This window comes from Ovis aries, chromosome 5 (assembly GCF_016772045.2).
Source record: "Ovis aries strain OAR_USU_Benz2616 breed Rambouillet chromosome 5, ARS-UI_Ramb_v3.0, whole genome shotgun sequence".
Classification (NCBI taxonomy): domain Eukaryota; kingdom Metazoa; phylum Chordata; class Mammalia; order Artiodactyla; family Bovidae; genus Ovis; species Ovis aries.
Window position 1 is genome coordinate 93,751,268 of NC_056058.1, and position 26,740 is coordinate 93,778,007.

The 26,740-nt window shown below is 43.4% G+C and overlaps 1 protein-coding gene across 1 annotated transcript in view; it reads left to right on the top strand.

Moving 5' to 3' along the window:
• The window catches only part of CAST (calpastatin), a gene marked incomplete at its 5' end in the record, with an annotated part of 89,577 nt that overhangs the window by 55,353 nt on the left and 7,484 nt on the right, over positions 1 to 26,740 (top strand). Inside the window, 15 exon segments of the mRNA NM_001009788.1 lie at positions 523 to 624; positions 4,495 to 4,578; positions 5,510 to 5,557; positions 7,878 to 7,966; positions 7,969 to 7,973; positions 10,044 to 10,139; positions 15,317 to 15,320; positions 15,322 to 15,418; positions 15,862 to 15,945; positions 18,516 to 18,566; positions 18,740 to 18,811; positions 19,935 to 20,033; positions 21,628 to 21,732; positions 24,306 to 24,398; positions 26,446 to 26,537. Of these exon segments, the coding sequence (NP_001009788.1) occupies positions 523 to 624; positions 4,495 to 4,578; positions 5,510 to 5,557; positions 7,878 to 7,966; positions 7,969 to 7,973; positions 10,044 to 10,139; positions 15,317 to 15,320; positions 15,322 to 15,418; positions 15,862 to 15,945; positions 18,516 to 18,566; positions 18,740 to 18,811; positions 19,935 to 20,033; positions 21,628 to 21,732; positions 24,306 to 24,398; positions 26,446 to 26,537 (1,121 nt within the window).

The following is a 26,740-nucleotide window of genomic DNA, read 5'->3' on the forward strand; positions in this document are numbered from 1 at the left end:
TGGGTGCTGCTCTGCCTCTGGCTCGTAGGGTGGCCGTTTATTTTTTATCTGGAGGAGTAGAGAGCACCACACCCCTGAGAGTGGGAATTCCTACAGCCGTGAGCCACTTCAGGCCCCCCTGCTTCCTGGGCTCTGCTGGGCTAAAGGACAGGGTTGTCAGAGTCATTTTTAAGGGACCTCTGTTTAGAAAAAGAAAAACAGTACTTTGATATGAGTATCATACAATTATTACTCTATGTGCACCTCTCGCTTGCTACGAGGTGAAGTGTACCCCCGCACAGGAGCACCGTTACTGTGCAAATGGGTCCTATCCCATATTTCCTCTCACCAGTAAGTTATTTCTTTTGCTTTTTTTTTTGCTGGGTTTCAAGTAAAACTGCCTTCCCAGAGTCCTTCCTCAAGCCACAGTTCACTCTTAGAGATTTACTGACAAAACGTGAATGTCACAAAGAGGTAGGTGGCTTATCGAGGTTGAGGAGAGCATCTCGTTTTTCACGTACAGAATTCTTTGTTTCTCCGCAGGATACCATGACTGAGCAAGCCTTGGAGGCCCTGTCTGCCTCCCTGGGCACCCGGAAGCCAGAGCCAGAGCTCGACCCCAGCTCCATTAAGGAGGTCGATGAGGTACTGACCTGGGGGCTCACGTACAAAGCCTGTTAGTCTTGCAGCTTACAAGGTTGCAAAACTAATGCCCAACACATGTTTAGAACTTTTGCACCACTTTTGTTTTTATTAGAGATCTCAAATGAGCTGTGCTTTGTTCGGCCTTACTTTCAGGCTCTGGCTAATTCAGGTATTTCATTGCTGGGGAGTTAACAACCAGGAAGGATATTTGAGTGTTTGTCTTATAAATCATCTAGAATTGTGATGCTTCACATGAACAACTAATCTCCTTTGCCAATTCTTAAGTGACACCTGGCTAAACAAGATAACATAGAGCTGGTGGGCTGGTGAGAAACAGGTTTGTCTGCTCGTATGGAAATTAGAAATCTGTCTTTGCAAAAGGGTTCTAGGTACTTCTATTTATAAAGAAAGAGGGGAGATGGCTGCAGATGGGGGTGCGAAATCCTTTATATAACTCTGGGGAAAAATGTTGAAACCTTGTTGCCAATTAGAATAAAGTCAAGCAATAATTGCTTTATAACTAAAATGAATGCATGTTTAGAGTATGGAGCTAGGGAGTTGCTCGTGTTTGGTAGAAGAGAGTTTTCTTGTTGTTTCAGTTTTTAAGGGATTGTTGAGTCCTTTGGGGGGAGAAGAGGAGGGGAAGCAGAGGGATGTCCTGGGGGCACCCTTGGCCAGGCAGTGGTGGGGAGACCCTCCGGAGCACCTGCCTCCCAGCTCAGTTTTGTCACAATGCGGCAGCCTCTGCTGTCACTTCCTGTTCCGGGTCTCCAGGGGAAGGTGGGTCTTAGCTGCTTTCAGCAGCTCCCCCGGAGTTTGGGACCGCCCAGTCCCCAATGGGCCAGTTTCTATCGTCGACCTTCTTTGAGGACTCACAGGGCGCCATCTGGCATGAAAGGCTTTACGATGGCGAAGGCAAGGGAGCGGGAGAAGCCACCCTTGTCCTCCAGGACCAAGTAATGTACGGGGAGAGGGGGAGCTTGGATTGCAGCAGGGTGCGAGGGGGCACAGCATCTCGAGGAAAGGGTGGTCCTGGCAGGACCCTGGGGGTCCACCACTGAGGGCTCCGTGGCAGCCCGCTAAGGGCACTTCTGGCTTGGGGCTGTTTGATTAGGGTGATTTAAGGAGGTGATAATTTGGGGAGGGAACGTATAGACATAAATCCCAGGATGAAAAGACTCTTAGGAGTGATTAAAATCAGATGAGTAGATGTAAAACAAGTTATGTCAAAGTAAGTTTTAAACAGTTTGAATTTACGGATGTAGAGTAATTAAAGTGGTAGTCACTCTATCTTGTCTCTTTGCGACCCCATGGACTGTAGCCTTCCAGGCTCCTCTGTCCATGGACTTCTCCAGGCAAGGATCCTGGAGTGGGTTGTCATTCCCTTTTCCAGGGGATCTTCCCAACCCAGGGATCGAATTCAAGTCTTCCACATTGCAGGCAAGTTCTTTACCCTCTGAGGCACCAGTTCAGTTCAGTCACTCAGTTGTGTCCAACTCTTGGCGACCCCATGGACTGCAGCACGCCAGGCCTCCCTGTCTATCACCAACTCCTGGAGTTTACTCAAACTCATGTCCATTGAGTTGGTGATGCCATCCAACCATCTCATCCTCTGTCATCCCCTTCTCTTCTTGCCTTCGATCTTTCCCAGCATCAGGGTCTTTTCCAAAGTCAGGTGGCCAAAGTATTAGAGTTTCAGCTTTAGTATCAGTCCTTCCAATGAACATTCAGGACTGATTTCCTTTAGGATGGACTGGTTGGATCTCCTTGCTGTCCAAGGGACTCTCAAGAGTCTTCTCCAACACCACAGTTCAAAAGCATCAATTCTTTGGCACTTAGCTTTCTTTATAGTCCAACTCTCACATCCATACATGACTACTGGGAAAACCAAAGCTTTGACTAGATGGAACTTTGTTGGCAAAGTAATGTCTCTGCTTTTTAATACCAGGGAATGTGTTAAATTTCCTCCAGAAAACTAGCAAACTCCTAAAATTTAAACAAAAAGAACAGTTCCTTTTCACTCTTTCCACTAGTTTTCCTTTTTAATTATATATAAAGTATGAAGATTTTCGAATCCTCTGGAAATCCTCAATCCTTACATTGAATCCTTATATTCACCTGATGGTGAATTCACTACTTTGGGTAGTCTGCTGTGATAACCCCATAAAGATTGGTATGGTATAGGAGTTCACGGCCACTTGAGCACATTCTACGCCAGGGGGTGCTTCAGAGGGGAGGTCCATGCCTGCTTGACATTCTCGTAAATAATGCGCCATGGCATGTTTATTCCCTAGTGACACCTGATTATTAATCTCCCCTGATTCTAGGGCTTCCCTGGTAGCTCAGTTGGTAAAGAAGCTGCTTGCAATGCAGGAAACCAGGGTTCTATCCCTGCGTCTGCAAGATCCCCTGGAGAAGAGAATGGCACCCACTCCAGCACTCTTGCCTGGAAAATCCCATGGACAGAGGAGCCTGGTGGGCTGCAGTCCACGGGAGATGCAAAAGAATCAGACATGAGTTAGCGACTAAACCACCACCGTTTCTAATGCAGTTAACTAGTCTGGAATTATGTCAGTTCAGGGATGTTTGTTTTCATTGCCTATTGAATACAGACCACGGTGCAGACATTTAAGAAATATAAAGATCAAAGAGGAATAGAAAGGTATCTAGCTGTGCATATGACTCACTGTTCACAAGTCCAAGTCGGGGCACAGTCCTATACGGGTGACTCTTCCATGAGGACTGTTTTATAGCTGGAGACCTCACAGATCCCTGAACTGGGGAGAACTACGGTGTAATACGACATCCACTATATCCTGAAATAGAATATAACTGGAAATATTTTTTTTAAAAATCCTTTCATCCCTTAATGACGGTTATTATTCTATAGAACAATGAAACTATAATATCAAAGCCTAGAAAAAGTACCTGGCTTATTAAAAGTGCTCATTAAATATTTTAAAATTAATCAACTAAGCATTCGATAGAGAACCACGATCTTAGGCTGAGACATAGATGGGAGCAATAAGGTGAGCTAGAATCAGCTAAATACCACCCCCTCCCCCCCCCACACACACACACATACATACACACACGTTTGTGCCCAGTAGCTCCTTGGCTTGTGATTTAAATCCATGTCTTGATACTGATACAAATTATTACATAGCAGGAAACTTCACATTACCCACCAGTAACTTAAAATGCAGATGTCCCATCCTGAAAGCCACTGATTTGCTATGGTAGCCCACGCTTATGTACATGCATTCGGTCGCTCATGGTTCAGTAATCCAGTGAATCTTGGTGGTACTGAAGGGAGTTCTTTTAAAAGAGGTAAAACCAGTTATCCATGGATCAACCAGATATGTGATGGGATGGCTCTCCCATTTCTTATCTGTTTAACACTGAACAAGTTTAACACTCCTGAGCATTGTTTATTTTTTTTCTCCCCCTTAGCTAAGTACCCCATTGAGTATGACACATGAAGGCTGTAAAATCATTGCAGCTAACTTGTGCACTCTTCTTAACTTTCTTCAAAGAATATTTATTTCATTTTCTCTGCTGGTCTTTACAAATCAAGAGAGCTCGGTAAGGGTTCTTAAAGAAGTAGCCCCATTTTCTTCAGCCCCTCAGCTGAAGAAACTGAGGCAAAGAAAGTCTGGGTGGCTTCCCAGGGTCACGGAGACAGGGCAGGGACGCCTCCCTGGGACTCCTGGCTGGCTTGTTTCTCCTCTACCTCTAGTCTCCTATACTACCTTCCTCCCAGCCACTCATAGGCCCTTTAATCTAATTGGGTCTTCTCTTTGACACCCATGGAGTACATAAAGTGATGTCTTATTTTACCTTATTTTTTTTCCTCTCCACTTTCCTCAGGCAAAAGCCAAAGAAGAGAAAGTAAAGAAATGTGGTGAAGATGAGGAAACAGTCCCATCGGAGTATAGATTAAAGCCGGCCACAGTACGTTGCTCACCTCACTGCGTGCCAGCGGCTCGCTGCTCCTGCCCATGGTGCCCTGTCTGTCCCCGGGAGGCTTCAGGGCATGTCTGGCCGAGTTCAGATAACAACTCTGGAAACCCTGAAACTTTTATTTTCTGTCCTGAACAGTTGGACCCTTTAAAAGAGGGTTTCCTAAGTAGTGACCGTGTGTGATCACTAAAATTCCCACAAATTCAGGTGGTTCAGCTATTAACCATGCTTGACATAGATCCTTAACCTTGAAGCGGAAGGAATAATTGGGAGTTTATATTGTCTCTAACTGCCAATGGATAAAAGCACATAGATCTTGTAAGTGGTAGAGAAACGTATAATGATTTACCAGTGTCTTCAGTGCAAGTGGGTTTGGTTTGGTGTGAGGAGACTGGACCTATCCCTGTAATTATCTTTATCATTTATCTTTGAAATAATGCACATAAACGTATGATGGGAAATAGTTGTAATGCTTATATATGGAAAGTATAAAGCATTTTAAGAAATATTCTATGAAATGTCCAAACAGCTAAAACAGTTTTATAGGAATGAGATCTACTTCTTCACCCTGGTTGGAGAATCAAAACCTTTTTTTCAGCCTTTCTTTGATGAAGCTGCATCTTTCTTGCCAAAGAACCTTTTAAAAAATTCTGCTTCCCTATCCAAAGATGGAAATTATTTTCTAGTAACTTTTAAAAGAAAGTACTCGCATTGAACTTTATAGCATTTGGTCTTGATTTTTATAACCCAGCTCCTTATTCTGATACTTTATTTTAAAAATTAATTTGAAATACAAACTCACTCAACCATATCAGAAAAAGACAGTCTCTTCTCATATCCTGAAATTTCAAAAACAAACTTAATGGAATAAGAAAGCAAAATTTTTTGTTTCATTTAAATGAATTTTCAATGTCATTCACAGGATAAAGATGGAAAACCACTCTTGCCAGAGGCTGAAGAAAAACCCAAGGTGAGGAAATAAGTTTTTTTCTGAAACTTAAAAAAAAAAAACAATACAACTGTAAGATATAAACAGATAATTTTCATAGACCCGATCTCACTGTGGAGACTCATATGCCAGCCTGGAATTAAGGAGAAAGGAACCTTTGACAGCAGCATTTGGCCATTTCACGCATTTTAATGATTATTTACATCATGAATTAACTATTACAAGTTTACAGGTGACATTCATTGAACATAGGAGCTGATATCAAGAGGGCCCTCAAATTAGGTCATTAGCATTTACTGTGATCCTAATCTTATTATCAAATGCTCTGATTCTGTATTACCTTTACTTAATTTGGTATTAACTAGCATAGTTACCTGTCATGATGATACTAAACAACTACATTTATTAGTCACTTCCTGATGTTCAAGCTGGTTTTAGAAAAGGCAGAGGAACCAGAGATCAAATTGCCAACATCCGCTGGATCATCAAAAAAGCAAGAGAGTTCCAGAAAAACATCTATTTCTGCTTTATTGACTATGCCAAAGCCTTTGACTGTGTGGATCACAATAAACTGTGGAAAATTCTGAAAGAGATGGGAATACCAGACCACCTGACCAGCCTCTTGAGAAATCTGTATGCAGGTCAGGAAGCAACAGTTAGAACTGGACATGGAACAACAGACTGGTTCCAAATAGGAAAAGGAGTATGTCAAGGCTGTATATTGTCACCCTGCTTATTTAACTTCTATGCAGAGTACATCATGAGAAACACTGGACTGGAAGAAACACAAGCTGGAATCAAGATTGCCGGGAGAAATATCAATAACCTCAGATATGCAGATGACACCACCCTTATGGCAGAAAGTGAAGAGTAACCAAAAAGCCTCTTGGTGAAAGTGAAAGAGGAGAGTGAAAAAGTTGGCTTAAAGCTCAACATTCAGAAAATGAAGATCATGGCATCCAGTCCCATCACTTCATGGGAAATAGATGGGGAAACAGTGGAAACAGTGTCAGACTTTATTTTTCTGGGCTCCAAAATCACTGCAGATGGTGACTGCAGCCATGAAATTAAAAGACGCTTACTCCTTGGAAGGAAAGTTATGACCAACCTAGATAGCATATTCAAAAGCAGAGACATTACTTTGCCGACTAATGTCCGTCTAGTCAAGGCTATGGTTTTTCCAGTGGTCATGTATGGATGTGAGAGTTGGACTGTGAAGAAGGCTGAGCGCCGAAGAATTGATACTTTTGAACTGTGGTATTGGAGAAGACTCTTGAGAGTCCCTTGGACTGCAAGAAGATCCAACCAGTCCATTCTGAAGGAGATCAGCCCTGGGATTTCTTTGGAAGGAATGATGCTAAAGCTGAAGCTCCAGTACTTTGGCCACCTGATGCGAGGAGTTGACTCATTGGAAAAGACTCTGATGCTGGGAGGGATTGAGGGCAGGAGGAGAAGGGGACAACAGAGGATGAGATGGCTGGATGGCATCACTGACTCGATGGACGTGAGTCTGAGTGAACTCTGGGAGTTGGTCATGGACAGGGAGGCCTGGCGTGCTGCAATTCATGGGGTTGCAGAGTCAGATACGACTGAGCGACTGAACTGAACTGTGTGCCTGACACTACAGTAAATGGTGTTTGTGTGTTATCATTTTGAGTACTCTATTATTATCTGCATTTGACAGGTGAGGAAATTAAGACATAAAAGGATCCTGTAAATAGCCCAAAGTCAAATAGCTAGGAAGTAACAAGACCAGGGCTCAAAACTCAGCCTGTCCATCTCTGGGGCCGAGCTTCTGAATTACATGCCATCTCTTAGATTAGGGCATGTGGAGATTTTGACCAATGACAGTAAATAAACAATACCACTTCTCTGGAAGGAACTAGGGATAACAGAACTTTCCTGCCAAAACCCACGTTCTCATAGAAAGGGAATATATGATCTATGTTTCCTCTGACTTATTCATTACGGAAGTCAGTAGGAAGTAGAAAAAGCAATCACATAAAGAAAAACCATGCAGCTCTTCACTGGAAATGGGCAGTTTTATTTGAACAAAATTACTTTGAAATTGAAATATCAGGAAAATTTTAGCTGAATAAACCTTTAACATTTTTTGTGGTATTCTGGTGTTTAGCGTTCATTATTTGTTGTGTGACATTTCTCTTATATTGATAAATGAAATGTATGCCCTGTATAAATTAGCTTTGGGTTTTAGATCCTAAAATGCAACCTAATATATGTTACCTAGAAAAACTTTTTCTCTAGGAAAGCGTTTTTCTTCTATCAAAGTAAAAAATAATAATAATTCTTTTCATACTATATCATATTCCTTATATTGCAGCCCCTGAGTGAATCAGAACTCATCGATGAACTCTCAGAAGATTTTGACCGGTCTAAGTGTAAAGAAAAACAATCTAAGCCAACTGAAAAAACAGAGGTATGTTTCTAAAACTTAAAATCTCCAGTTTTGGGTGTTTTCCAGTGTTTTTCTATGATCTTGACAATGCCGAGACCAAAAATGTTTTAACAGGAAGCAGTTGATGAAAAGGCCCATTTTGCCATTCTCGCATGCCGTGTTCGTCTTGCCTGTCCATGGATGTGCTTTGTTTTCCCAAGCTGACCCTGATATTCTTGCAGTTTGAGTCCTGTAATCAAGTATTCCCTTCAGGAGAGCCTTCACACTAATGCTTTTCTTTTCCTTCTTGCTTCTGTAACTGACTACTTAAAGCTGTCATGACTTATCACCTCAAGACGGCCGTGGCCTCTGTCTTTGGTCTCCTTCCAGCCCACCCCATGTGTCCACTGGCACTATTCTTTCTCAGGCATGTTTGTAGCCATAACATCCCCCTGTTCCAATGCCAAGAGCCTCCCCAAAAAAGTTCCTGCTTGTTTATTTGGGTCTGGAGAAGGAAATGGCAACCCACTCCAGTGCTCTTGCCTGGACAATCCCATGGACAGAGGAGCCTGGTGGGCTACAGTCCACGGGGTCGCAAGAGTCGGACACGACTGAGCAACTAAATGCGACCACCAGTAGCTTCCTTCCCCCATCACTAAACTCTGATAGTAAGTACTTATGCATCTTCAAACTTTTCTCATGTGGTTCCTTCTGCTTGGAATAACCTCCAGATTCTAGATCAGCTAAAATTGTAGTCAGCCCTAAAAGGCTTTGCTAAAATATGGCCTTTGTCTCCTGAGTGTCTCCCAAACCTTACCACACTTACAACTTCTAAGAAGCAGAATACAACACGCCAGGGAAGTCTGTCATGCTTTCTTTTTATATCCCTGTTGGGACATTTGTTGCAAACAAGGTTTTAGCTGCTTTGGTCTTTAATTCTCACCTGTGTACATATTTTTACATAGTAAATTTCTTGAAAGAAGAGATCATACACTATTAATGATCGTCTGGTAAGCACCTTGCATATAGGATTTGCTTCCATAAATGTCTGGAATAAAAGCAACCTGTTTGAAATTTTACTCTTGTGACAAAATGATAGTGACTCTCAAACTTCAGTGCGCATCAAGATGACCGGGAGGGTTTATCAAAGCACAGACTACTGAGCCCCACCCCCGGAATTCTTGATGTAGTGTGTTAAGTTGGGGCACAAGAATCTGAATTTCTAACAAGTTCCCTAGCAGTGCTGAGGTTGGTGGTCACAGGACCTCATTTTGAGAACCCCTGAGATAGTCTTACTACCTTGCATTTGTACCTAGCTATTTACAACTTACAGGGTGCTGTTAGATATATGAAAATGATATATTTGAATATTGCATAATTGCAATATATATATAGTACTGCTGCTGCTGCTAAGTTGCTTCAGTCATGTCCGACTCTGTGTGACCCCACAGACGGCAGCCCACCAGGCTCCCCCGTTCCTGGGATTCTCTAGGCAAGAACACTGGAGTGGGTTGCCATTTCCTTCTCCAATGCATGAAAGTGAAAAGTGAAAGTGAAGTTGCTCAGTCATGTCCGACTTAGCGACCCCATGGACTGCAGCCCACCAGGCTCCTCTGTCCGTGGGATTTTCCAGGCAAGAGTACTGGAGTGGGGTGCCATTGCCTTCTCCAATATATATAGTACAGCCATATAATATTATGTTACATAACATTATGTATTATATGTTGGCAAGTCATCTAAATAACGACAGTTGATAACAATCTTTGAGCTTTCTGTGTTGCGACGTACTATGCAAAGCACTTAGCATGTTTCGTCTCATTCAAGGCCTTGAGATGTAGGTACTGTCATTGTTCTCATTTTGCAGATATGGAAACTGTGTCTGAGAGGTTAAGTAACCTACCTAAGGTAAGAGGTAAAACCAAGTTGAAGTAGTGGTAGCTGGAGAGGTTGAACGTGCCTTGAGTTATTATTCACTGCTCAAGATCCTTAGGCATTCAAGAAAATCATGCTCATGGCGGGTAGGGTAGCAGACCATATTGTTGGTTCATTGTTGTCCCATTTTAATAACTGGGTATTACAGAAATCCTTCATTGTGTCTGCTGCTTTCTGCAGGCATCCCCGGCCGCTGCCCCCGTGCCTGTGGCAGAGGATGTGCCTCGGACCTCCATGTGTTCTGTGCAGTCAGCTCCACCCACAGCAGCTCCAGCGGTGAGTGACCCTCTGGGCCTTGAGAAATGCATTGAGAAAGCAGTGTTCTTCCTCCCCTGCCCTTCCTGCTGTGTATTACCAGTGTATTACCTTGTTCTAACAAGATAAAAATTAAATCTTGGATAGCTGTACTATCTCCAGGGAGGATAATACAGCTCCAGGGAGGAGCTGGAAACTCAGGCTAGATTTAAATGTTTACACTATTTCAGGTGGTTTTGCTTTTAACCTCTTGACATGCTTTCTAGCTCCTTAGCTACTGTGGATAATCATGCTTCTTCACTTTCCTGTGTCTTTCAAGCTGATTTGGAGCCCCACCAACAGCCAGACGTACTTTTTATTGACTGTCCTGATGCAAAAGTCTGCAGCTTTATCATCAGTTCAGTCACTCAGTTGTGTCCAACTCTTTGTGACCCCACAGACTGCAGCACGCCAGGCCTCCCTGTCCATCACCAACTCGCGGAGTTTACTCAAACTCATGTACATCATGTCGGTGATGCCATTCAACCATTTCATCCCCTTCTCTTCCTGCCTTCAATCTTTCCCAGCATCAAGGTCTTTTCCAATGAGTCAGTTCTTCACATTGGGTGGCCAAAGTATTGGAGTTTCAGCTTCAACATCAGTCTTTCCAGTGAATATTCAGGACTGATTTCCTTTAGGATGGACTGGTTGGATCTCCTTGCAGTCCAAGATGCTCTTAAAAGTCTTCTCCAACACCACACATTTGGCGCTCAGCTTTCTTTGTAGTCCAACTCTCACATCTGTACATGACCACTGGAAAAACCATAGCTTTGACTCCACAGACCTTTGTTGGCAAAGTAATCTCTCTGCTTCTTAATGTGCCATTTAGGTTGGTCATAACTTTCCTTCCAAGGAGCAAGTGTCTTTTAATTTCATGGCTGCAGTCACCATCTGCAGTGATTTTGGAGCCCAAGAAAATAAAGTCTGTCACTGTCTTTATTGTTACCCCATCTATTTGCCATGAAGTGATGGGACCAGATGCCATGATCTTCTTTTTCTGAATGTTTTAAGCCAACTTTTTCACTCTCCTCTTTCACTTTCATCAAGAGGCTCTTTAGTTCTTCGCTTTCTGCCATAAGGGTGGTGTCATCTGTATATCTGAGGTTATTGATGTTTCTCCCAGCAATCTTGATTCCAGCTTGTGCTTCATCCAGCCTGGCATTTCTCATGATGTACTCTGCATATAAGTTAAATAAGCCAGGTGACAATATACAGCCTTGACGTACTCCTTTTCCTATTTGGAACCAGTCTGTTGTTCCATGTCCAGTTCTAACTGTTGCTTCTCGACCTGCCTACAGATTTCTCAGGAGGCAGGTAAGGTGGTGTGGTATTCCCATCTCTTGAATAATTTTCCACAGTTTGTTGTGATCCACACAGTCAAAGGCTTTGGCGTAGTCAATAAACCATAAGTAGATGTTTTTCTGGAACTCTCTTGCTTTTTTGATGTTGGCAGTTTGCTCTCTGGTTCCTCTGCCTTTTCTAAATCCAGCTTGAACATCTGGAAGTTCTCAGTTCACGTACTGTTGAAGCCTGGCCTGGAGAATTTTGAGCATTACTTTACTATCGTGTGGGATGAGTACAGTTGTGTGGTAGTTTGAGCATTCTTTGGCATTGCCTTTCTTTGGGATTGGAATGAAAACTGACCTTTTCCAGTCCTGTGGCCACTGCCAAGTTTTCCAACTCTGCTGGCTTATTGAGTGCAGCACTTTCACAGCATCCTCTTTTAGAATTTGAAATAGCTCAACTGGAATGCCATCACCTCCACTAGCTTTGTTCATAGTGATGCTTCCCAAGGCCCACTTGAATTCACATTTCAGGATGTCTGGCTCTAGGTGAGTGATCACACCATTGTGGTTATCTGGGTCATGAAGATCTTTTTTGTGTAGTTCTGTGTATATACAGAATTCTGTGAATACACAGAAGAACCTTTATCATCATGACTCCTTTTTTCTCCCAACTGAATGGCGACAGATGGACTCACTTCCTTTCCCTTTCTTCTTTATGTGTCTCTGACTTTTTGACTTTTGTATGAAGTATGCTATTTAACTGGTTGAATCTGTGTTCTTCTGTTTTCATTAGCTGATAGATTCTGACTCAGAGGATACCAGCTGATGGAACTATGTTTCCTTACTATAGACTTAGTGAATCTACAGGCTAAATACCTAACTTCTGCTAGATGCTTTGCAGTATCTTCTCATTCAATTTTCATGAGGACACCATGAAGTCTGTTCTGATCATGTCTCTCTTATTAATGAGGAAAATGAACTTTGACTGGACCTTGAGCAATTCACTTCCCCCTTCAGAACCTCAGCTAGATTTAAGATAGGGTCCTGCACCCAGTCCCCTTCAAGCCTGGTGTGGATATGGGCCAGGTCTGATGCTCACAGTTCAGTTGGATCATTCTCCTATGGAAAAAGGAAAGCGGGTGAAGAAACTCCTCTCCTGGAGGAACTTGGAAAGGCTTGCATGTGGAGGACAGGATCCTGCTGAGAAGTGGGAATAGCACTGTTTCCTGGGGAGACCAGTGAGCCCGGGACAGGCCAGCACAGAGGTGTGGAGCCCTTGGGATACTGGGGTCTGTGCGTTTAGTTGTTTGAGAGAAGAGGGCCTTGGGGAAGGTGTGGGATGTGTGTCCTGGGTACCCCGAGTGGGTGCCCCCTGCCAGGGAATCCTGGGTGCCATCGGCAAATCCCGTCACAGTCTCCCTCCTGCCTTGGACAGGATGTGACCTCCTTTTTTGCATGGGAGATTCTCAGGGTACCCTCCAAAAACTATGACGTTGTGGGAGTCAGGCCACAGACCAGAGTGGTAAAGAACAGAAGTGGGAGAGAGAATCTTGGCAGAGACTGTGCAGGGAGTAGGCACAGAATCAGTGATTGGAATCAAAAAGACAGTAGCCAACATTCCAGTGCAGAACTCTCGTACCTAAACATATGGCCGCTACCTGTCATGCTGAGTGTGACTGCCAGGGCTTAAGAGCAAGTTAGCTCCTTTCCAACTTTACCTTGACTGTAGAGAGCCAAGCATTGGAGAGGGGGAAAAAAAGAGCGCTGGATTTTCCATTCTCTTACCCCCACTCCTGGGCCTCTACTCCACCAACTCTGGTTACCACGGTTGCGGAGTTTCTCACCACTGAGGTCACTTGGCATTTCTGGGGTTGTGACGCCCACAGGAGCCAGAAACAATAGGCATAGAATATGATAAGGGTCAGAGAACTCCAGAGAGGCTGGAGGCTGAGCGAGCAAAAGCAGACAGTAAGCTGGAAGGGCGGGGATGAGTGTCTGCCGTCTGCATTCTTGTAGAAGAAGAAAGTTTATTGAGCACATCCGGAGATTTGAGTTCTAGTTCTGAACTTGACAATGGAAACAGAAGCCTTTGTTTGTAGACCTGTTTCTAGATCCGTTAGTTATTAAGACTGCTGCTTCTCCTAGCTTTGCTAATGCTGTTTCACTTATTTCTTGAGCCAGAGGACACAGAATAATGCAGCGTTGGTTTCCAAAGATTCTGCAGCAGAGACTAGAAAACAAAAGTGTGAGCGAGTGACTGGGATCAGGTAGCAATGAGATCGCTTCGGTTAAGACTTGGGGACCCCAGCAACTCTTGGTTACAGTATCAAGCAGGTTGAAGACATCAGGGATGTTTGTTGTCCTGAGGGAGAAAAAAAAGTCTATGGAGTTTCCAACCACTCGGTTCAGTTCAGTTGCTCAGTCATGTCCAGTGCTTTGCAACCCCATGGACTGCAGCAGGCCAGGCTTCCCTATCCATCACCAACTCCCAGAGTTTACTCAAATTCATGTCCGCTGAGTCGGTGACACCATCCAACCATCTCATCCTCTGTCATCCCCTTCTCCTCCCGCCTTCAATCTTTCCCAGCATCAGGGTCTTTTCCAGTGAGTCAGCTCTTCGCATGAGGTGGTGAAAGTATTGGAGTTTCAGCTTCAGCATCAGTCCTTTTCCAATGAATATTCTAACCACTAGATGGTGATAAATCCCTTCCCACTTAACTGCCCTTTATTCCCTGGTGATCTTTTGTGGTGCAGCTTAGCAGCAGAACAAATTTTCTTACTTAGGAGGGTAGCTAAGCTATAGAAAACAGAAAGACGCTTTTACTCCAATATGTACTCCGTGTGAGGTCATATATCTTTTACGATAAGAATAATCTTTGAGACTGTTTAATTCAGGACCTTTCACACTTTGGATCAAGATCAACTGTGGGAAATTCATCAATTCTGCAGCCCACACAGTAGCAACAATGGTTTAGTCAATGGTCCTTATCCTTGATACGCATGATGCATTCAGCTTTATAGTCTTCATTAAAAATAGGCCTGACCACCACCTGCTAAATTGATTTAAGCACTGCTCACGTATGGATCGTGACCTATGGTTTGAAAAAAGACAGCTCTAGTCCTATCTTTTAGCCCAAACATAACTTATTCTTTATTTTCCCTTTATGCCATTTACATTCTGTGTTCATCCAGTTTTTTTTGTTTTTTTTTTTTTTTTTAATAACAGTGTGTCCAGTGTTATTACTGTATCATAGGGAGCATGTTTCATTTTCATCGGCTGGACCACAGGCAGGCTGCTCTCACTGTGTCACTCAGATTAGTAGGTCACACAGACCATCATCTGAACTGGCATGAGTCCACTCTGACCAGTAGAAGCCACACAGAGAACACAGGCTTCTGTGCCCACAGGCTCAGCCAGAGCCATCGCCTCCAGGGCAGGCCTGGCTGTTTCAGTGGGAGAAAGGTCCTCTCGAGGGCTTTTCTGGGCCTCTATCCTGTGCCATCTCTAGGACAGGCGCCTGAAGATCACATCTATTTCTTCTTTCTTGGCTTTTGGCTTCTCCGTGGTCCTCCCCATTCAGTGAACTGCCCTATTCCTGAACCAGAGTGCTGGTTAGATATTATAAGCTTCTCAGTCCCAGCTTACAAATTGCACACTCTTAACGTTTAATGTAAGAAACTTGCCCTCATTTTTAACCGGTCAGGTGTTTTAAACCTAGATTCTAATTCTGTAGATTTTCCAAATTATTAAAAGATGACATGTGCTTCTTATCCAGGCCTGAAAGAAGGATATGCTCATCTGAGTTGTTCATTGTAGTCTCTTAAAAGGCGTGGTTAACCATCTACTTAGTATACCCGCTGATGTGCTTTCAGAAGGGCATGGTGCCAGACGATGCTGTGGAAGCCTTGGCTGGAAGCCTGGGCAAAAAGGAAGCAGATCCAGAAGACGGAAAGCCTGTGGAGGATAAAGTCAAGGTAATGGCAGCTCAGGAACTTCTAGAAAGGAGCTATCATTAAAAAAAAAATTCCTGCAACACCTGGCCGGCTGGATTCCTCTGTTACGGTGTGGGTCCTGTTTAATGAGTGAAACCAGAGTGAGCACCAGTGTTTAGGTGTAGCAGTGGATGGCTGGTGTGCAGAGATCGGAGTTCTGAGTCTCACCTTGTCCACCTGGTTTCCATTGCCAAGGACTAAGGCGGGAAGTGGTACTGCCTGCCGCTCCTCACAGCTGCCCTTTAACCCGGCAGGCTGAAAACCAGTGGTGTCTGAGCCTGCTAACCCAGGAGGATACAGCCTCAAAGACACAGTTGCTGTGGGAACCTCACAATGGATTCACTGACCCCGGATTTAGTCACTCAGGCATCCACTTTATCAGAGAACGGTGTATTAACAATGAAAACGGTTTAATTTTTATTCAGGAGAAAGCCAAAGAAGAGGATCGTGAGAAACTTGGTGAAAGAGAAGAAACGATTCCTCCTGATTACAGATTAGAAGAGGCCAAGGTAAACAGGCTGGGATCTTGTTTCTAATTTATTTTCACTCATGTTGAATTTCATAGACATGGGACATGGGAACAGACCTGGGATATGAAAGTCGTGTTTCTTAGTAGTTCAGACATCAAGTAGTATTACTTGACTAATATCCTGTTAGCACACCTGCTGTAAAGCTAAAATATTTGTCAATGGCCTCTCATTCCTTCCTTAGGTGAAAGAAGTCTAACATTTTCTTGTCTGATAACGTGGTTTGTTGCAATACCAGAAATAAAGAAAACTCAGGAAATCTTTATACAGATAGATAGGAAAACCAAAGAAAAGAGAAGTTGCTCAGTCGTGTCCGACTCTTTGTGACCCCATGGACTGTAGCCCACCAGGCTCCTCTGTTCCTGGGATTTTCCAGACAAGAGTACTGGAGTGGGCTGCCATTTCCTTCTCCAGGGGATCTTCCCGACCCAGGGATCGAACCCAGGTCTCCCGCATTGCAGGTAAACGCTTTACCGTCTGAGAACCAATCACCTCCTGAGGAAGGATTTACAAAACTTAGATATGAGTTGAAAAATAGGCTATTTGAAATTGTATTATAGTGAGCAATACGGCCTTCCTTGGTGGCTCAGATGGTAAAGAATCTGCCTGCAATGCAGGAGACCCAGGTTCAATTCCTGTGTCGGAAAGATCCCCTGGAGGAGGAAATGGCATCCCACTGCAGTATTCCTGCCTGGAGAATTCCCATGGACAGAGGAACCTGGCAGGCTACAGTCGGTAGGGTCACAAAGAGTCAGACATGACTGAGCGACTCAGTATAGCCAGTGATAAATTGACCCATTTCCTTTATTTTGAATATACAGATTGTACAGAATAAGTGATATGAGAGAGAGCACTACTTAAGAGAATATTCTACCAGACTTCATGAATGAGGCAGGAAAATCAAATTGATACTTTGTATTCATCGATTTGCGCTAGTCCATTTATGTGGCAAAGATAGGAACTGTACCGAGCGCTCTCCCTGATTGAAAGTTTATTACGCTGGTCCCTTTAGTCTGCTTCCTTTCTGCACTTCACTCTTCAGTCAAAATTGTGGCATTTCTATTTGTTTGGGCTTGTTTGTTTATAAGGTTCTTAGACCATGTGGCCTGTAAGTACCTGTCGCGTCTGTAAAGCTGGTCAAATGCCTGCAACTCTCTTTAGAGTATGAGGTTGGAGGTTGGTTACTTTCTCTCTCGCTTTGCAGCTTCTAAGAATGTGGCCGATTAGCTTTCCTGACCACTTTATTCTGTGGTTGTTTCCTCCTCAACTGTGAATCTCACCCATTATGAATTACCTATGGCTTCATAACATGTCCAGGTGCTGGTCAGTCTCGGGGTTAAACCTTGTGTTGTTCTTCAACTGCTCCCATCAGGCCCCCTCAGGAGAGTCAGCTCCCTGAGGTAGACTGTAGGCTTCCCCTTCCAAACTCGGGGTGATCTCAGTGTGAGTGTGGAGCAAGTGTGCCCACATCCCCACTCCTGTGTGCCCCTTGGGAGACTTGCTGCCTTGCCAGCTAAGGGGTGGCAGAAAGCGCACCCCGGGCTCTGTTCCCCTCCTAACTGGACAGTGATCAGAAGGTCCGTGAGGACTCAGAGGATGTGGAAATGGGGGAAAGCACTTTGAAAAAAGGGAAGCTGGTGATAGCCTTGACCTCTGCATCTCCTCGAATGTTAACAAAGCAAATGAAAACCACCTTGACCCCTTGTTATCGGGGGAACTGTGCAGTTGACCCCGGAGCGACACGGGTTTGAATTGCCTGGGTGCACTTCTGTTTGGACTTTTTTCACTAGTAAACACTACAGCATCGCACCTTCTGTGGTTGATTGCATCCACGGATGCGGAATTGAGGATACCGAGGGCCAGGTGTAAATTACACGTGGATTTTTTCAGCTGCTTGGGACGTCCGTGCCCTAACCCCTGCAGTTTTCCAAGGGTTAACTGTGTGAACAAACAGAGAATCTTGTGCTTAGACATTTTTGCATGTGTAGACAAATGGGATTTTACCATTTATTTATAAATCGCCTTTTAATAATAAAGAGCTCCAAATGCTTTATTGATTTTGTCCCATTGCTCAGAAGTGGCACTTAGGGTCATTTGAAGGTTGGCATCATCTGAACTGTAGGTTTTGAGCATCACAGCCCTAGGGTGGATTTTCCCAGTGCTTGGTATAGGTGCTTGGCACAGAGCCGGTGCATAGTGGTTGGATGCACTGCCTCTAAAGTTACCCGGCTTTCCCCAGGCCAGCGAGGGTCTCACCCCCGTGTTCCCTCAGTGTCCTGTGCCACACCCACAGCAGCTGTTGTGCGTGGGCTTCTGGAGTTGGCAAGCCCCATTAGCAGCCCCCGTGCCTAGGGGATGTCTGTCAGCTGTTTCTTGACATGAGCTCATCAGAGCCTATTTCCTGGTGAGAGAATCTGTTTCCTGGAATGAGGAATCGGCTTCATAATGCACATCATCAGATATAACCTGTCAACCTCTTATGCTGTTTACAGAGTGCACACTTAGAATACATGTGAGATGACTCAATGCCATGTCTTTCTCCACCTGCACAGGATAAAGACGGAAAACCACTGCCGCCAAAAGAGGTCAAGGAACCGCTCCCAGTAAGCAAGCCAGTTTTTCTCTGAGTGTGTCTTTCTCCTTTAGTCCTGATGGTTAATTTAGGAAGGGCAGAGCTTTCTGTGTAATGAGCTGATCAGCATATACACAGTAACAGTACTTTGGAGAGGAGACTGATGAGGTAGTGTTTGCTGACACGTCTTCTGGTTCTTTGCAGCCCTTGAGTGAAGACTTCCTCCTCGATGCTCTGTCCAAGGACTTCACTGTCCCCTCAGACACGTCATCGCCTGTAAGTCTCCTGAGAGTCCTGGGTTTAGTGCCTCACTTTTTAGGGTAGCAGAAATAAGTAGAAACTTATGACTCAGAATCTGACATGAGAGATGAGGAAACAGTGATGAAATTAGTGGCCCTCAACCCATTGTGGACATTAAAGATGTATTCCATCAGGAAATATTGGTCCAGCACAGTGGATGTTTTCAACAGTGTAACTAATCGAACCAATGGCATGCACTCTATCAAACTTACACGTGAAAAGAGAATTTAAAATTGAGCTGTCCAATATATTTGAAAAATAAATGCATAAAAATATGAAAAAAAACTGAAAAGCTTTTTTTTTTTTTTTTTCAGTATTTTTAGGGAAGATTAATCCAACTCAGTGCCAGGATTTATTATACAGCAATGTTAAAAAGTAAAATTCTGATTCAGAAAGCGAAGCCAAAAGCCAATGGGAAAATAACCCATCAATGACAGATTTAGTATATCTTTAAAGTGAGAAACGTCATTATTTCAGAAAGATTCTAAAATAATATGCTATTTAACATTAAGAAAAAAAGGATACAACCGAAACCTCATCCTGTATGCCAAATATTAAAGCAATAGTAGCACTTATATTTTATACCTAATACATGAATTAAAAATAGGATAAGTATCTAATTTAGGCAAGCAAGGCTATTGGAGACAGGCATACCCATTCATTGCTTTTAGCAGCATGATTTTCTAGCCGCTTTTAAAGAGAAGGTATTTGGTACAATACAGCTAGCACCATAAAGAGAGCCACTTCTAAAATTTACTCAGAGCAACTCATTACAAAGGGCAAAGCTAAAACACTTCCATCAACCTAAATGTGCAACAAGAAATGTATAAGCCATAAAACTCTTAAACAATTAGCTTATTGAATATTTAGGATAATAAGCAGGAAGAGAAAATAGGAAACTGTATAAAATCATGCTTGGAGTAGAAAGTAGAATAGAATGGCTCTTAAGCTGCTGTGTTGCTGTGCTTCCATTCGGATCAAGAGAACAACCATCATAAAGCTGTCCCGAGGGTTTTATTTAAGGAATGGCATTGTGGGCATAATTTGCTACAACATATTATGAGTCAGACCTTTTCTTGTTATTGTTTTCTTACAAAAGCAATTTGAAGATGCTAAACTTTCAGCTGTCGTCTCTGAAGTGGTTTCCCAAACCCCAGCTCCAACCACCCAGGCAGCCGGTCCACCCCGCGACTCTGCGGTAAGCAGCATGGCTTATAAGTACTTGGTTTTTGAGCAGCAACTCGAGGGTCAACAAAATTGTTACCACAGTCACCTTCTGTTTCAGAAGAAGTAAGACTGGCGAGAGGGAGATGACAGAGACTATCTAAACTGATTAAATAAAACAATACAATACCTGTGAAAGTATTTTACACACAGTGAAGGAGCTTAATGTATTGTTGCTTTATTAGAACTGAAGTGCAATAATGCACATCGTGTATATATTCAGGTTTTTTTAATTGTTTAGCTTTCTTGGCAATGTTTCCTTCCTTTATATTTTTCCTGATACAGGCTGTAAGTACCACTCATCATTTAACCTTAAGTTTACTTTAAGGAATTACTCAGTGTTTGAGCTTCTCTCTGCCCACCAAATCACAGACTCCTGGTAGAAAAGCATTGTTTTCCTCCCAGTCATACCAGTAAAAGCTTGTCATTTTCATGCTAGCAATGGAAAAACCTCAGTGTCAATATTGTTTTAATTATTTGCACGTTCTGAGGCAAGACTGTGGGACCAGTCTTGTCCTGACCAATACTTTTCCTGACTTCCTTGATTAATTTTCTTTACGGTACCAAATTATACATGATGCGGGAGACCATGGCACATCAGAAGATAAAGAGATGGCCCTGAACCAGACCCCCAGCTCCTTGGGTTGAGATGGAAGTGCTTTGTGAGCTGGAGATGAAGTAGCTTGAGTGAAGTCAGCTAGGCTCCCTTTCCTTCTGATGCAGCAGCACAGCTTGCTTCCTGCTGCGCTCTGAGATTCTGGGTGAATTTTCCTCCTGTTGGGTCAGTCACGGGATTATCTGAAAATATCCAGAGGCACAAAAAGCAAAGCCCAGATCTGGCTGTGGGCGGCGCCACCATTAGCTGCTATAACCCTGGGCTCTCATGAAGCACTGAAAACCAGTAACATGCCCTCTCTCCACATGTCTGTGTGTATGTCTGTACACACACCCACAGTGACAAAAGGCCCTGTGCAACAGGAGGAAGACTCATGAATAACCAGGCTGCCGTTTACACGTCAGTTCTTAATATTCGGAGTTTAGGAGTCCCTAGAATAGTGATCAAGGCTATTAAGAAACATCCACAATCAAAAAGCCTTTTTGGCCTTTCACAGAATGTTTTAGAATGATCCCTTCCCCATCACTTCCTCCATCAGAGTTTTTAGTTTTAGTTAATATTTTATTTGAAGCTATCATTAAAACTAGGTATAAAGCTTTATTTACAACAGTACACTTGGGAATCAAAGAGTAAACGTAGTGATTTTGCGGGGAACATAATATTACATGTATTGAAGGCATCATAAGACTTCTAGAAAATCAGGCCAAGAACCCCAGCTTTTTAGGAAGGGACCTATTTTCTAGGAAGAAAAAGGCATCTAGGGGTGGGGCAGGGTAGACAGGTGCAGAGAGGTGCTAAGTGAAAAGCAAGGGATGAAGAGCCGGCGCCTCTGCCCACCTGCCCCCTCCCTGGGGAAAACCCACGCGCTTACGGAAGTCTTAGAGGCACTGTTGGGGCTGCAGGTGACCTACTGCGGCTAACCAGTGACTAATTCAGATTTACTTTTTAGCAGCGTGACAACAAAGAACTTGACGATGCCCTGGATCAACTTTCTGACAGTCTCGGGCAAAGACAGCCTGATCCAGATGAGCATAAACCTGTAGAGGATAAAGTCAAGGTACAAGAAAAAAGCCATTTAAAGTGAAAGTTTTTATAGCCCTCTTTTTGTGGTGGGTGGGGGAGGGGGAGCGGTGTTAGTTCTAAAAGCTCTTGTAGGTCTTCATAGACCCATAGACCCATTCAACTTCAGCTTCTTCAGCGTTACTGGTTGGAGCATAGGCTTGGATCACCGTGATATTGAATGGTTTGCCTTGGAAACGAACAGAGATCATTCTGTCATTTTTGAGATTGCATCCAAGTACTGCATTTCGGACTCTTTTGTTGACCATAATGGCTACTCCATTTCTTCTAAGGGATTCCTGCCCGCAGTAGTAGATATAATGGTCATCTGAGTTAAATTTACCCATTCCAGGCCATTTTAGTTTGCTGATTCCTAGAATGTCGACATTCACTCTTGCCATTTCCTGTTTGACCGCTTCCAATTTGCCCTAACATTCCAGGTTCCTATGCAATATTGCTCTTTACAGCATTGGACCTTGCTTCTATCACCAGTCACATCCACAACTGGGTACTGTTTTTGCTTTGGCTCCATCCCTTCATTCTTTCTGGAGTTATTTCTCCACTGATCTCCAGTAGCATATTGGCCACCTACTGACCTGGGGAGTTACTCTTTCAGTATCCTATCATTTTGCCTTTTCATACTGTTCATGGGGTTTCAAGGCAAGAATACTGAAGTGATTTGCCATTCCCTTCTCCAGTCAGTTTTCATTCCAATCCCAAAGAAAGGCAATGCCAAATAATGCTCAAACTACTGCACAATTGCACTCATCTCACACGTTAGTAAAGTAATGCTCAAAATTCTCCAAGCCAGGCTTCAGCAATACGTGAACCGTGAATTTCCAGATGTTCAAGCTGGTTTTAGGAAAGACAGAGGAACCAGAGATCAAATTGCCAACATCCGCTGGATCATCAAAAAAGCAAGAGAGTTCCAGAAAAACATCTATTTCTGCTTTATTGACTATGCCAAAGCCTTTGACTGTGTGGGTCACAACAAACTGTGGAAAATTATTCAAGAGATGGGAATACCAGACCACCTGACATGCCTCTTGAGAAATCTATATGCAGGTCAGGAAGCAATAGTTAGCACTGGACATGGAACAACAGACTGGTTCTAAATAGGAAAAGTAGTACGTCAGGGCTGTATATTGTCACCCTGCTTATTTAACTTCTATGCAGAGTACATCATGAGAAATGCTGGGCTGGAAGAAGCACAAGCTGGAATCAAGATTGCTGAGAGAAATATCAGTAACCTCAGATATGCAGATGACACCACCCTTATGGCAGATAGTGAAGAGGAACTAAAAAGCCTCTTCGTGAAAGTGAAAGAGGAGAGTGAAAAAGTTGGCTTAAAGCTCAACATTCAGAAAACGAAGATCATGGCATCCAGTCCCATCACTTCATGGGAAATAGATGGAGAAAGAGTGGAAATAGTGTGAGACTTTATTATTTGGGGCTCCAAAATCACTGCAGATGGTGATTGCAGCCATGAAATTAAAAGACACTTACTCCTTGGAAGGAAAATTATGACCAACCTAGATAGCATATTGAAAAGCAGAGAAATTACTTTGCCAACAAAGGTCCGTCTAGTCAAGGCTATGGTTTTTCCAGTGGTCATGTATGGATGTGAGAATTGGACTGTGAAGAAAGCTGAAGACTGAAGAATTGATGCTTTTGAACTGTGGTGCTGGAGAAGACTCTTGAGAGCCCCTTGGACTGCAGGGAGATCCAGCCAGTCCATCCTAAAGGAGACCAGTCCTGGGTGTTCTTTGGAAGGATTGACGCCAAGGCTGAAACTCCAATACTTTGGCCACCTCATGCGAAGAGTTGACTCATTGGAAAAGACTCTGATGCTGGGAGGGATTGAGGACAGGAGGAGAAGGGGACGACAGAGGATGAGATGGCCGGATGGCATCACTAACTCGATGCACATGAGTTTGAGTGAACTCTGGGAGTTGTGACAGGGAGGCCTGGTGTGCTGTGATTCATGGGGTCGCAAAGAGTCAGACACGACTGAGCGACTGAACTGAACTGATAGCCCTGACTTGCCTGGAGTCAGGCTTCCCTGACTCAGCTGGCTCAGCTGGTAAAGAATCCACCTGCAATGCAGGAAACCTGGGTTTGATCCCTGCGTTGGAAAGATGCCCTGGAGAAGGGAATGTTAACCCACTCCTGTATTCTTAACCTGGAGAATTCATCACTGACTTGATGGACATGAGTTTGAGTACACTCCAGGAGTTGGTAATGGACAGGGAAGCCTGGCATGCTGCAGTCCATGGGGTCACAAAGAGTCGGACATGACTGAGTGACTGAGAATAACTACTTAAAAAGCTTATTTCAGTTTTAAATACAAGTAGAAAATTCATAGGTGTGGAATGACAAACAGAAGCACTGGGTTTGCCTTTTTTTCCATCAACTGGAAATCTGTTAACATTTTTGCTCTAAGTTGCTTATAAAACTTAGAGGGACTATATGTTGCCTCAGAAATATCCTATAAGTGCTGAATGTTGCATTTTCGAATGGGCTAGATGAAGATGGAGCAGAATAGGGATTCTGTATGTTCACTGTTTACAGGAAAAAGCCAAAGCTGAACACAGAGACAAGCTGGGAGAAAGAGATGACACCATCCCACCTAAATACCAGCATCTTCTGGATGATAACAAGGAGGTAAGTGAAGGTGGTGTCCAGGGTGGAGCTATGCTCCAAAGCTTTTGAGATTCCAACCTCACTTGAAATGAACAGAACACTGTAACAATAGCATAAAAATGGAACATGACTGACACATTTAATCTGTCCCCACTGAGCAGGCTGTCTAGAATTCTGTTTAATATTTATTTGAGTCAGTATCATTGGATGTTTACTGTGCTGGGCACTGTGGCGTAAAGAGAATTGAAGAATGTTCCATCACTCACTGATGCTTAACAGTGATTCTGAGGCAGGTACACAGATGAATTCTCTGCAAGAAAAGGCTATAATAACAGTGAATGTTATTTGTAATTTTACCTGAAGCAGAGTCTCTCTGTTGAAGCAGAACAGAAAAAGAGCTAGGATGGAAATAATTCATGGGGCAAATACGATCCAAGGGCTGCTGTCTCTCTTTCTTCCCCGACACCACTACCACCAGCGCTGTTGAGAGTGAAGACTGGCAAAACCATATTCCCAATTGAAAGCTCTGTTGCTCTATCTCAATACAGCAACAGTATTGTCAAGAAGTTTATCTGTTTTTGTGGCTTTCCTGGTCAGCCTGCTGTGTTCCCTGCCCCTTCCTGTTTGGCTTCTAGATGTTAAATAACCCTTTCCAGATCTGTTCATCAGATAAAAACAAGGAAGTCCAAATGACAGCTTCTCTTTCTGCACTGATGATTTGTGAAGGGTTTGACTGTGTAGAGTACTATCAGCTTCACTGTCTTCTGTTACAAAAATCAGTTCCCCTCGCTTGCATTCAGTATTCATGACAGCGCTTGTGCACCCTGCTAGAATGCCCCCTGCTCTGATGGTCCCATCTGACCCTGTTGTGTTCTTTGGGAAATGTATTCATTAGTGTCCTGGCCTTTGCCGATGGGAAAAATCCCTGATGAGTTGTCCTTGTAATCCTCACTGAAAAGCAATCACCTATAGACCATTTCAGTGCCCCAAATCCTTTTGAAGTGTAATAAGCTGTAGTAGATAGGTATATGGTAAAATAGCAAATAAGACATAAAAGCACAAGTTACTTTTTGTGATGCTTTAACTAGAGTAAAGCAGTGACAGAGTTGCTACAATTGTATTTCTTTCACTTCCAGGAACAGACTCATCCTTGGGTTGTCCCCAAGGCTATTGAAATAGTTATGAGGTAGTCATTGAGCAAAGCTGGCGAGGAGATAATACGGACCCAGGTTTATCGGTTATGCAAAGTACACAGTTGTCCCTTGGTATCGGGGGGGGGGGGGGGGTTAGTTCCAAGACCCCCAGAGACTAAAATCTGAGCGGACTTTAGATCATCTCTGCATTACTCAGAATACCTAATACAGTGCGGGTGCTACATAAGCAGTTGCTAGCATGTGGCAGATTCAAGATTTGCTGTTTGGAAATTCCTAGGATTCTGTTTCCCCAAATAGCTTCAATCTGCAGAAGCCACAGATGCAGGGGGATGACTGAACTCCACTGGATAAAAGATCGTGTAAATACTGACTTAGGCCTAAGTAAAACCTTTACAAAAACAATCTGTTTAACCAATTGTCTGCTTTGTTTCTAAGGGCACACCCGGGAAGCCAAAGGCATCAGAGAAGCCCGAGGCATCAGAGGTAAATAGCATAGCTGTGTATTTCCAGAAAAGGACGTTTTTAACCTCTGGCTGCAGCTTTCACATTTTAGAAATCTAAAATTCAGCGAATGCCTACCCTGTGCTTGGTCTGATGCCAAGGCACGTATATGAGAGTATATTATTTCTGTCTTCCCAAGAGCCACTCACCATAGGCAGTTCCATTTTCCAGATTAGACATCATAGCTCAGAGAATACTAAGCACCTTGTATAACAGAGTGGAAGAAAATAGAGCTGTCAAGATTTTCCTGTTTTAATATCTCTTTTATAATAGTTTGTTGGGAGAAGAATGTCAGCAAGGCTTTGCTTTAAACAAACACATTTTCAGGGCTGTGGGGAAATGGCCCACAAAGCATCTTTCCTTTGCTTTTCCAAAAAGCAAATCTTGATGGTTATTTCTCTTGACATCTCAGAAACCTGCAGGTGCCCAGGACCCCATTGACGCCCTCTCAGGGGACTTGGACAGCTGTCCCTCAACTACAGAAGCCTCAACAAACACAGCAAAGGTACTGGGCTTTTTCTTCTTGGCGTTGTTTTTTTTTTTTTTTTTAATGTATCTCTGTACAAACAACACACACACATATTATATAATTTTATACCATAAAATAAACTGATTAATGCCCTAGAAAACTTGAAAAAAAATTCTACTTCCCCCAAACACCATTATTTGGTGTTATTTCTTGTCTTTTCACATATGTAGGTTTTACAT